Below are 12,561 nucleotides of genomic sequence, written 5' to 3'. Positions count from 1 at the left end.
AAAAAAAAAAAAAAAAAAAAAAAAAAAAAAAAGCCATAATTATTGGAACTGAAGGAAACACTCAAGCAATTAGTCATCCATTCTATCATCCTACCCCTAGGTAAATTTGCAGACAAGGCAAGAGATTCACACTAACTCCACTAACCTCTGGCCTAACTTAATCAAGATTAAAAGAGTATTGAACAGGGGTTGGCAAACTTTTTCTCTAAAAGGTCAGAGATTTTCCTGCTGGCTGAACATGAAAAGAAAGAAAAGAAAAATAAATAAATAGAGGGACAGAGAGTAAATATTTTAGGTTTTGTGAGCCATATGGTCTCTATCACAACTACTCAACTTTACTATTATAACACAAAAGTTCCACAGACAATATGTATAAACAAATGTAAAATGCATTCAAAAAAACTTTATTTATAAAAACAGGCAGCAGGCTGTATTCCGCCCATAGGTCATAGTTTGCCAACCACTGGCATAGGAAAAAAGATTACAACAAAAAAGTATCCAACAAAATAGACCTGCTAAATTTTACTATGACTGTGATATATCAGGTGAAAAATAAAAGCTATACACTATAATCTTAATTTTGTGTGTGGGGAGTATACATGTAATATATGTGTAATATATGTAATATATACTACATAACAAATATATGTAATATATACTACAGTATCAACCCCTTTACAGGGGTTGAGCGCTGTACAACACCTGATTATAGGAGTAAGCCACTGCACTCAGCCCAATAATTACGATTTTTTTGCGAACTTGTAGAAAATATAGTAGTGTTCTCTATGGTGGAAATGTTTACTACATAACAAATATATATATACTTGTAATATATATACTACATAACATATATACTACTACGTAACAAATATGGCAACATGTACTACATAACAAAAATGGCAACAAATTCTACTTATCTTTGTATATAAGCCCCCTTTCAAAGTCACTTTGTAGCTCTTTCCACCAAGATGTGAGCTTTACCACTTGAGTCTGGATTTGGTTATGTGATTTGCTTTTGGTGACTGGAACATTAGCAAACCTGACACAAACAGAGACTCAAAAGGCATTTGCACACTGGGGCTTGTTCTCTTGCTGCTCTTGGAACCCTGAGGCCACCACATACATAAACCAGAATTAGCCTGCTAGATGATGAGACAGACCCACCTCATGGTCCCAGCTGACTACCAGTCAACTCCCTGAAGCAGGGCTGCCTTGCTGACTTAACAGCTGACCTGCAGTTGACCATAGACGCATGAGTAGGCCACCTGTGATCAGCAGAAGAAATGCCTAGCTGAGCCCAGCCTAAATTGCTGACCCCTACAACAGTAAGCTAAATAAATGGTTGGTTTGTTACAGCAATAGATAACATTGCATGTGTGTGTGCACGCACGTGTGCGCACTTAAGAATAGACAGCAGGCCGGGCGCGGTGGCTCAAGCCTGTAATCCCAGCACTTTGGGAGGCCGAGACGGGCGGATCACGAGGTCAGGAGATCGAGACCATCCTGGCTAACACGGTGAAACCCCGTCTCTACCAAAAATACAAAAACTAGCCGGGCGAGGTGGCGGGCGCCTGTAGTCCCAGCTACTCGGGTGGCTGAGGCAGGAGAATGGCGTAAACCCGGGAGGCGGAGCTTGCAGTGAGCTGAGATCCGGCCACTGCACTCCAGCCTGGGCGACAGAGCGAGACTCCGCCTCAAAAAAAAAAAAAAAAGAAAGAAAAAAAGAATAGACAGCAGGCAAAATATCAGGTTGATACTGAAGAGACAGTTTAATTCAGGATTAATGTTAATAATTTAAGTACACATTTTGGTGGTTCCCAAATTTTCTTAGAAGATGCTTTTATATTCAGAAAAAAAGTTATTTAGAAATATAAAATTTAGTTCAATATAAGAGTATTTTTCATTATTTCCAGTAAATATTGAGTCTAAAAATATGGACATCTTGACTTGATGTCTTTAAATGGATAGATTTTAAGTTCTAACAGAGAGTTTGGAGATAAATAGTTATAGGTACATAGAAAACTAAGCAAAGGACAAGACAACTACTGGCACCAAAAAAAAAAAAAAAAAAATACTGGTTTGGGGAAAGAACTGTAATCAGTTTTAAATATTTACAGAATTACAATAATACAAATGCCGAATGCTGGGAGGCTAAAGGGGAGAAGTAATGAGAAAGGAGAAAAGGATAGGAGGAAGACAACAGAAAGTATCTAACACTGAAAACTCAAGAGAAAAGCAAAATATGCATGCTACTTCAGAAACTATCAGAATAAAAAGGAAAAATGATTGAAAATTATTTACTTCAGATAGTAGGAATTGGTGAAGAATAGAATTAGGGCAGGGATCTATTGCTTTTCTGTTTGAAGCCAAGTGGAATTCTTTGACATATTTTTTCACCCATACTGTGAAAAAAAATAAAAATTTAAAGAGGAAAAAAAAAGTCCAGGAACCAATCCAAGTACATATAACAATCCAGTACATGATAACAGCAAAACTTCAAAACAGGAAAAATTATTAAGTGACACTGGGACAACTGATCAACTATTTGGGAAAATATGCAATTAGAGCCTGACCTCATACATGCATGAAAATAAATTCCATAAACAAGAGAGTTAAATGCACAAACAAAACTATAAAAGAACTATTAAAAATATCCTTATAAATTTATAGAAAAGGATCTAGAAACATCCTCATGAAAGTGTTCATGGTGTTTGCTTCTGGGAAGCAGAAAGGGGGATGGGATTAATATAAGGGAGAACATTTAATTTTATTCTCTATCGGTTTTATAATGTTAAAGGTTTTTCAAAAAATGTTATTACTCTTTTTTTTTTTTTGAGACAGGGTTTCGCTCTGTCACCCAAGCTGGAATGCAGTGGCATGATCTCCACCTCCCGGGTTCAAGCAATCCTCCTGCCTCAGCCTCCTGAGTAGCTGGGACCACAGTCATGAGCCACCACACCCAGCTAATTTTGTTTGTTTGTTTTTTGTAGAGACAGGGTCTCGCTATGTTGCCCAGGCTGAACTCAAACTCCTGGGCTTAAGTGATCAGCCTATCTCAGCCTCCCCAAGTGCTGGGATTACAGGCATAAGCCACCATGATTGGCCAAAAACAATTTTTAAATCCACATTAAGTCACCTGTATTTAACAATACTGTCATACCCTCTTAAGTATAAGGATCTAAGTAAAAATTGTGAGCTATAAGAAATAGTGGTGAATCATGCATCTACTTAACTATGGTCATTTCGTTCATTCATTTATTCAACAAATAATACAAGTAGTTACTAAGTACAGGCTCTGTGCCAGATGCTGGTTATCGAAAATTGAAAAAAAGAGACATTGCACTTGTCCTTACAGTCAGTCTGGTAATGAGGCAAACAAAACAGTTAAACCTACAAAATAAATAAATAATTATAAATTTCAGTAAGCATTGTAAAGAAAAAAGACAGGGCCTTGAGACACTAAAAGAGGGACGAATCTTGAATAAATTACATACACGGTAATGCATGTAACATGACCTGTAACAGCATAAAAATGAACTGTCATCAAAAAGTCATCTGGCAGAGTTTATTCAGAGACAGAATAGTGAGGTGGTTTAGAGGACCAATTCCAGAGTCAGACTGCCTGGGTTTTAATCCAGCTTCTACTCACCAGGTTTGTGACATGAACAAGTTATTTAAATACTCTGTGCCTCAGTTTCCTCAGGTATAATTGGGAAAAATATTAATACCTTCCTGATAGGGTTGTTATAAAGACTGAGTTAAATTCTTTTATTTTGAAAACTGTCAAACCCAAAGAAAAGTTAAAAGAACATGACAATAAGCATCAACTCACATGAACCTGTATTTGCCAGGTGAATTAATATTTCTAAAGTGCTTAGAAGAGTGTCTGGCATATAACACAGTAAGCATCAGTATCACCATATATATGCAGTTGTGTTAAATAGCTATTTTAAATAAAAGTAAATTAAAAGCATAAATTAAAAGAAAGAAGAGTAGGAAGGAAGAAAAAATGGGGTATGGGAGGAAGAAAAAGGAAAAACAAAATAACCTAAGGATCACCCCAGTGTTAACACTTTGTAAGAAGGAAGGTCAACAGCGCACTCTGCTGGACCCAAGTGTCTTCCACACACCAGGCCCAAGTCATGAATTAAAATAATATGCTACTGCTACATTAAATCAAATATAATTACTTTAATTAAAGTATATAAAGATTGTTAGCATTTATTTATGAATAAATAAAAAGCAGGTATAAGCATAAGAATGTATCTGAAGACAACCCTATCTATTGTGAGGGTTTACTAAAAAAATGAACAGAATATAAACAAATCTAGAGAAAATGATTAGGAATGATAGAACAAAATAATTTCAAAATGTTAACATACTATTCTAAAAAACAATGTTTTTCTTAACTATATTTTGACCATGTGGAGGCAGATGCCTCACTAGATCTTTGACATATGAATTGTCAGATTAAGAAAATGAATCTAAACTGTAAGGAAAGGGATCAAGCAGTGGACACCAGAAAGTTAATCATATAAGAAAAGGTACTGACACTATTTTCCAACTTGAAAAGAAAGTCAGGAGACTAGAAATGATAGAAAAATAAAGAGACAACTGTCTAATTCTCCAATCCACTGGGTGGAAACTAAATTATTTTCATATAAACTAAAAAAATTTGAAGAACCTAAAAAGTTTAATGTCAAATTCAGGCAAAACAGAAATCATCAAACTAATTTATCATTTAATTTATGGAAGAAGAGATGTCAAAAGTAATGCAACTACAGATTTGAAAAACGTGAGGATTCTAAGATTTACACCTTTGCAGGAATAAGAGAACTAAACTATTAATTTATGAATTGAAATAAATATTTTTATTTAAAAACAATACTGTACTCCCTAGCATCATATAATAAAAAGCAAGACAGGAAAAGCATCCTTAGAATTTAAAGGTGCTAGAATTCAATTAGATATAAAGTATCTCCTGACCTCGTGATCTGCCCACCTTGGCCTCCCAAAGTGCTGGGATTACAGGCGTGAGCCACCGTCCTGGCTAACACGGTGAAACCCCGTCTCTACTAAAAATACAAAAAATTAGCCGAACGTGGTGGCAGGCACCTGTAGTCCCAGCTACTTGGGAGGCTGAGGCAGGAGAATGGCGTGAACCTGGGAAGTGGAGCTTGCAGTGAGCCGAGACCCGCCACTGCACTCCAGCCTGGGGGACAGAGCGAGACTCCGTCTCAAAAAAAAGATACAAGGTATCATTAAATCCAGTCCCACATTCTTTTTCCTTCCATATAAAGGAACTGGTTTTGACAAAAAAGTTACTTACCCAAGTCTCTCAATTTATCATAATATATATATATATAAAGGTTGGAGCCAAAACCTTGATTTTTGCTAAGGCACCAACAGTTTTACCCATTCTTGCTTTTGTACCACCAGTACAAATGTCAAGACAATCCAAAAGGCAATAACACTTTTTCCTTTTTTTTTTTTTTGAGACGGGTTCTCACTCTGTCATCCAGGCTGGAGTGCAGTGGTGCAATCTTGGCTCAGTGCAACCTTTGCCTCCTGGGCTCAAGCCATCCTCCCACCTGAGCCTCCCCAGTAGCTGGCACTACAAGTGCACACCCCAACACCCGACTAATTTTTGTATTTTTTATAGAATCAGGGTTTCGCCATGTTGCCCAGGTTGGTCTCAAACTCGTGAACTCAAGTGATCCACCCACCTTGGCCTCCCAAAGTGCTGGGATTACAGGCGTGAGCCACCACGCCTGACCTACAACATCTTAATATTATTACAAAAATAATTTTCACCTCACAGACCACCCCTCCAAAAAATTTCAATATCTGGAACTCCCTGGACTCCTCCTTGAGAACTGTTGCCCTAAGGATCCTGAAAGAACTTTAAGGAGTTGGAGAGTTTACAAACATTAAAATACAGAACAGAAAAAATGACTTTCAGATCTCTCTCTAGTCCAATTCTCTTATTTTATAAATGAGGAACCGAGGCATAGATGAATAGACTTTGCCATCCCACACGTTAGTAACAGATGTGACAGCATTGAGGACTTCTGAGTTGGTTTCTACTGTCCTTTGTATTATACTCTTCTTCCTCTTTTGTCAAAAATTGATTTAGAAAATTCCATATTTTCCTTCTTTAAAACTAAACAATGGCATTAATACATACTTTCCGTGGTATCTTTCCCGATGGGGAGTTGAGTTTTATAGTCTTTCCTGAATCAACTTTTGCATCCAAATTGTGTACTTCCGTTCCAAAGCAATGACGTTTTCTAATCTGTAAACACAGAACCAAAATGAAGTTTAAGTAAACTAGAAGTTTAACTGGCTAGTTGTTCTCAAAGGCCAAAACAGCTCTACGTATTTTTTTTCTGCATCCAAAATAGACTATTTCTAACCGGCAATAATAAAACAAATTTTAAAATGCAAATCAGCACCTAATTACAACACTTAAATGAAATAGAACATAGTAACGACTCATGAATCTTAGCCAAACTATCTTTAATTAGTGATGTATCAAAATTAGAGTATTGTAAAATGAACTTCTCATAAAAGTCCCATCATATGGACATCAAATATAGTATTATTGCAAAGTCCAATCACATATCTAATTGGAAAATAAATCAAAATTTAAGCATAATTCTACACTGAAAAGAACTCAGAATAAAACTTTTAATGTAAATAGTCATGATTTCCTACAGAATGTAATAAATTACTCGATTACTATTATTACTGTTACTTCCTAGATATTTGATAAACCAAGTTGTCTTTGACTAAAATTCTTTTATAAATATCACTGTTTTCTTTCCAAACTGTATCTATGCTTTTTCCTACTTGTGAAAGATCTATTCACTAACGTTATAACTGGGGAGAAAAGCATTTCTATTGGTAATCTCATTCCTGCCAAAAATGAAATGAGAACCAATGAAGTGAGGGAATAAATGTTTTATGTTGAGCCCTACCTGAGGACATGCAACTCTATGCACACATTTTGTCGGGGGGAAATCTCTATAGGTTCACACCTCATTTGCCACTGGTACTTTGATAAAATAAACTAGTTCATTCTATTTCTAAAACAAGGCTGAATTATAGAAATTTATAAAGATTGTGAGTTGAACAGTTAAACTACGTAAGAATGCAAGAACCTCGAGTATACTCAGTTAAAAGTACCCAGTTACTTACCTACAAATAACATCCAAATTAATAATTTTTTTTAATTTTATGTTTTTATTTATGTATTTTTTAGAGACAGGGTCTTGCTCTGTCACCGAGGTTGAAGCATAATTGCATGATCTTAGCTCACAACAGCCTTGAACTCCTAGGCTTGAGCAATCCTCCTACCTCAGCCTCCCAAGTAGCTGGGACTACAGGCTCATGCCACCACACCCGGCTCTTTCTTTTATTTTTTTTTTTGTGGAGAAGGGAGTCTTGCTATGTCACCCAGGCTAGTCTCAAACTGCTGGACTCAAGAGATCCTCCCGCCTCAGCCTCCCAAAGTGCTGGGATTACAGTCGTAAGCCACTGCATTCAGCCTAATAATTATCTTTTTTATTTGTAACTAAATCTATTAAAATCCCAGCCTTCCTATCTCACTGCCATGAATTCTGAGAAAATACTGTGTTCATCTACATTCAAATTTCATTTAAAATATCTGGTCATTTGGCCAGGGGTGGTGGCTCACACCTGTAATCCCAGCACTTTGGGAGGCCAAGGTGGGTGGATCACAAGGTCAGGAGTTTGAGACCAGCCTGACCAACATGGTGAAAACCCATTTCTACTAAAAATACAAAAATTAGCTGGGCCTGGTGGTGCGTGCCTGTAATCCCAGCTACTCGGGAGGCTGAGGCAGGAGAATTGCTTGAATCCAGGAGGTGGAGTTGCAGTGACCCGAGATTGGGCCACTGCACTCCAGTCTAAGCAACACAGCGAGACTCCGTCTCAAAAAATAATAATAATAATAATAATAATTATATATATGGTAATTCAAGCCTTTTAGTAATTTTTAGAAATAAATCTGCATATTTTATCATGTATCAATCTTAAAATTTCAGTAAGAATACATCTTGCCATTACATTAAAACTATCAATTCCAAAACATCCATAACATTAATAATCATATCAAAGGTATTTTAGCCAAAAGAAAATGCTATTTTAAGATAAAACAATAGAGGAGTTAAAAGTGCAAAGTAGTATATCACTAAGATATGCCTTAAGTAAATATTTTACTATCAAATTCCTCATATATAAGAAACACCATGCAGTTTCACTTGAATGACATGTTACTGTGAATAATCTGCTATAATAACAAACTCCTGTGTAACAAGTAACTCTACAAAATGAAATTACAACAAATTACCATTTAATTTATGGCTGTCACATGACCCAACTAATCTCTACAAGTGTATTAAAAACTTGATACTTGACTACCATGTTCAGCTGTAACTAACTGGATTATGTCACTGCCAATAAACTCTGTTTACCTGCTGCGTAGTTTCTAAGGGTCGAATTCTTTTCTTCTCTACTTGAAAATCATCATTTTCATCTCTGTATATGGATGCCTGCTTCTTAGCAGATAACTTTGCAGCCAGAGTGGTTTTTTCAGGGGAGTCTTATATAAGAAGTAATAAAAAAAAAATAGCATAAGTAACTTACACGTAGGCAGTTTTCCTAGAAGAAAACTGGAACCAGGATGTAAGGTTTATTTCTAGAAATTTCATACCATAATCTGAAACATGAAACTTAAACATGTTTAAAAAGCATTTCTCTACCATTCAGTTTACTTTATCAAAGATCTTGAGAAACATGCTTTCAATAGGAAAAGTCCAATTTGATTTTTTAAATAGCTTTATGTACTTGTAGACTACTCCCAATAACATGATTTAAAATGTATAACTGCAAGGATCTCTGAAGAAAATAATTTCATGTCTGTAAAAATCTTTCTTTACAGTATCAACGTATCTTTCCTATTAAGTTTCTCCACGTTCTTTAGACCAAAAACATTGATTATAGAATCAAGCTCATATAATCTGTCTTTTAATCTCATAATCCTGAAAGCTCCTTCTCAAGGTCATCAAGGGACCTCTTAATCACCAAATAACATTAATTATCCCAATCTTACATATGTGAACACTAGGTTTTTAAAAGTCCAGTAGTTTGCCCAGTATCATATGGTTATTAAATGGTAGAGCTTGGATGTGACTGAATCCTGCTGTGTGACTCCAACATCCATATATGTAACCTCTTAGGCATACAGTCAAACACTGCCTTCTTGGAACATAGCAAACACATTTTCTTCTTCCTTAATGTCTGTAACACTGTTCTTAACTATTCTCATACATTAGTTTCTCCCTTTTCCTAAATATAAATATTCTTAAAGGTAACCTCCTTTCTCTTTGCTTCTCTCTAAACATTCTCTCTACTCCCATGGCTTGAATTAATTTAACAATCTTTTTTTTTTTTTTTTTTGAGATGGAGTTTCCCCCTTGTTGCCCAGGCTGAAGTGCAATGGTATGATCTCAGCTAACCACAATCTCCACCTCCCAGATTCAAGCGATTCTCCTGCCTCAGCCTCCTGAGTAGCTGGGATTATAGGCATGTGCCACCACACCCAGCTAATTTTGTATTTTTAGTAGAGACGGGGTTTCTCCATGTTGGTCAGGCTAGTCTCGAACTCCTGACCTCAGGCGATCCACCCACCTCAGCCTCCCAAAGTGTTGGGATTACAGGCGTTAGCCACCGTACCTGGCCAACAATCATTTATTACATTGAGTCTATCCCATGGCCAGACACCATGGAAAAAACAGTGAAAAAGAGAATCCTTGGCCCTAAAGGATTTACAGCAGAGAAAGACCTACATGAGCAGGTCCAATACTGTTTTCAAAAAACAAATTTGAGGCCGGCCCCACTGGCTCACGCCTTTAATCCCAGCACTTTGGAAGGCCGAGGCGAGAGGATCACTTGAGCCCAGGAGTGACCTGCCTGGGCAACATGGCGAAATCCCATCTCTATTAAAAATACGAAAATTAGCTGTGCAAGGTGGTGCAGACCTATAATCCCAGCTCCTCAGGAGGTTGAGGCATGAGAATCCCTTGAATCTGGGAGGCAGAGGTTGCAATGAGCTGAGATCACGCCATGGCACCCCAGCCTGTGTGACAGAACAAGACTCTGTCTCCAAAAAAAAATTAAAGAAAGCTTGAGATTACATAAACTCGGAAATGAACCTATGCCACACAGCACTGATTTTCAATCTTTTTCTAAAGTGTAGGACTATTTTCTTTTTAAAGAAATGTTGCAGCTGGGTGCAGTGGCTCACACCTGTAATCCCAGCACTTTGGGAGGCCGAGGCAGGTGGATCACCTGAGGCCAGGAGTTTGAGACCAGCCTGGCCAACGTGACAAAAGCCCATCTCTACTAAAAATACAAAAATTAGCTGGGCATGGTGGCGCACGCCTGTAATCCCAGCTACTTGGGAGGCTGAGGCAGGAGAATCACTTGAATCTGGGAGGCAGAGGCTGCAGTGAGCCAAGATCGTGCCACTGCACTCCAGCCTAGGTGACAGAAAGAGACTCCATCTCAAAAAAGAAAAAAAAAAAAAAAAAAAGAAATGTTGCTTAAAATTTCCAAAATAAGGATGAAAGACCTAGAACTTCCCTGATCCACTTTCCCCCTTCCCTTACGAGTCATGTTTCTTTCTTTATAAGGTTCTTAGAAACAGTTTGAAAACCACTATACTCTAAAAATCCTAATAGTTTTGCCTTTCAGAAGTAAGTCTTTAATGTACCTAGAATGGATTTTTGTATATGGTATAAAGTAGGGGTCCAATTTCAATTTTTTCCATATGGACATCTAATAGGCCCAGCACCACCCCCAAGTTGTTCCTTTCCCCTACAAGCTATAGGGGCACTTCTATAAAAATATCAAGTTTCTGGATACATGTGGGACTGAATTAGGGTTCTCTATATTTATATTTATATGGATCTATCACTGTGCTAACCTCAGCCTGTCTTAATTACTCTATATTTACATACAATAAATCAGTATATTTGGCGGATCAAATCTCTCACTTTGACCTGCTTTTTCAAAACTGTCCTGGCTATCTTTAGTCCTTTGCATTTCCATATATATTTTAGATAAGACAGGTAATTTTGAGCTCCGCATGTCCAGGCAACCAGTAACATAACCACAAAATAAACCTAGATCAGTGATTCTTAACTGGGACAATTTTAACACCACCACTGCTCATCCCAAGCATACCAGGCAATGTCTGGAGACATTTTTGGTTGTCACAAAAAGAGCGGAGGTGGAAACACTACTAGGATCCAGTGCATAAAGGCCAGGGGTATTGCTAAACATCTCACAAAGGAGAGCTCCTACAACAAAGAGTTATCCCACTCAAAATGTTAATAGTGCCACTGTGGAGAAACGCTGTCCCAAATAAATAAGGGGCAAACTGACATGGGCCCATCAAGAGGGTAGGGAACGCCCACCCAAAATGATCATTTAGTTTTAGAAAACTGAACTGCCATGTGCCAAATAAGGGTAACCCCAATTCATAAAAATAAAAATCATATTATCATTACATACAAAAAGGCTTATCTTCCTGGTCTTTATAGCAAGGGAGTTTGGAGGAAGTTCATCAAAGGGGTAAAACCTTTAAGATACAAAGTTAAAAAGAAAGAAGATATCTCCCAGTTACGTTTTTTAAAATCTTTAAGAAACCTAAGAAATGCCCAATAGAAAAATGGAGACTGGGCACGGTGGCTCACGCCTGTAATCCAAGCACTTTGGGAGGCTGAGGCGAACGATTATTTGAGGTCAGGAGTTTGAGATCAGCCTGGCCAACATGGTGAAACTCCATTTCTACTAAAATACAAAATTAGCTGGGCATGGTGGCGGGTGCCTGTAATCCCAGCTACTCAGGAGGCTGAGGCAGGAGAATTGCCTGAGCCTGGGAGGTGGTGGGTGCAGTGAGCTGAGATCGCACCACCACACTCCAGCCTGAGTGACAGAGTGAGACTCCACTTCAAATAAAAAAGAAAAGAAAAATTGCAAACAACTTGATTAGGCAATTCACTAAAGAGGGTAACCAAACGACCAATAAACATATGAAGTCACCAGAGAAATACTAACTAAAACCCAGTGACAATACCACACATACACAAGAATGACTAACATTTTTTTTAAACTATAAATATCCAGTACTAACAAAAATGGTGAATAACTTTCATATACTGCTGCAGGGGTTGGAGGGATCTCAGCAGGGACGCATAAATTGGTTCAACCACTTTAGAAAATGTTGTCAGTATCTACTATAGATATGTATATACTATGTATACATACGTAAACATATGTATATACTATGACCAGGAATGTGTCTATAGACAATACTTACCTATTTGCACTCCTTTGAATAAGAATGTTCATAACAGCATTATTAAACAATACTGAAAACAACCCAATGCCTAACAACTGTAGAACAGATTAATAAACTGTGGTATATTCATACAAGGAAATAATACACAAAAACAAGAAGTACTATTATAT

The 12,561-nt window shown here is 37.3% G+C and overlaps 1 protein-coding gene across 1 annotated transcript in view; it reads right to left on the bottom strand.

Moving 5' to 3' along the window:
- Positions 1-12,561, bottom strand: part of BRIP1 (BRCA1 interacting DNA helicase 1) — a 195,283-nt gene that overhangs the window by 170,954 nt on the left and 11,768 nt on the right. The window contains 2 exon segments of the mRNA XM_017870816.1: positions 6,188-6,295; positions 8,499-8,626. Coding sequence (XP_017726305.1) covers positions 6,188-6,295; positions 8,499-8,626 — 236 coding nt within the window.

Source organism: Rhinopithecus bieti, unplaced genomic scaffold (genome assembly GCF_001698545.2).
Source record: "Rhinopithecus bieti isolate Rb0 unplaced genomic scaffold, ASM169854v2 scaffold_5497, whole genome shotgun sequence".
In the NCBI taxonomy this organism is placed as follows: domain Eukaryota; kingdom Metazoa; phylum Chordata; class Mammalia; order Primates; family Cercopithecidae; genus Rhinopithecus; species Rhinopithecus bieti.
This window is presented reverse-complemented; position numbering and strand designations above follow the sequence as displayed.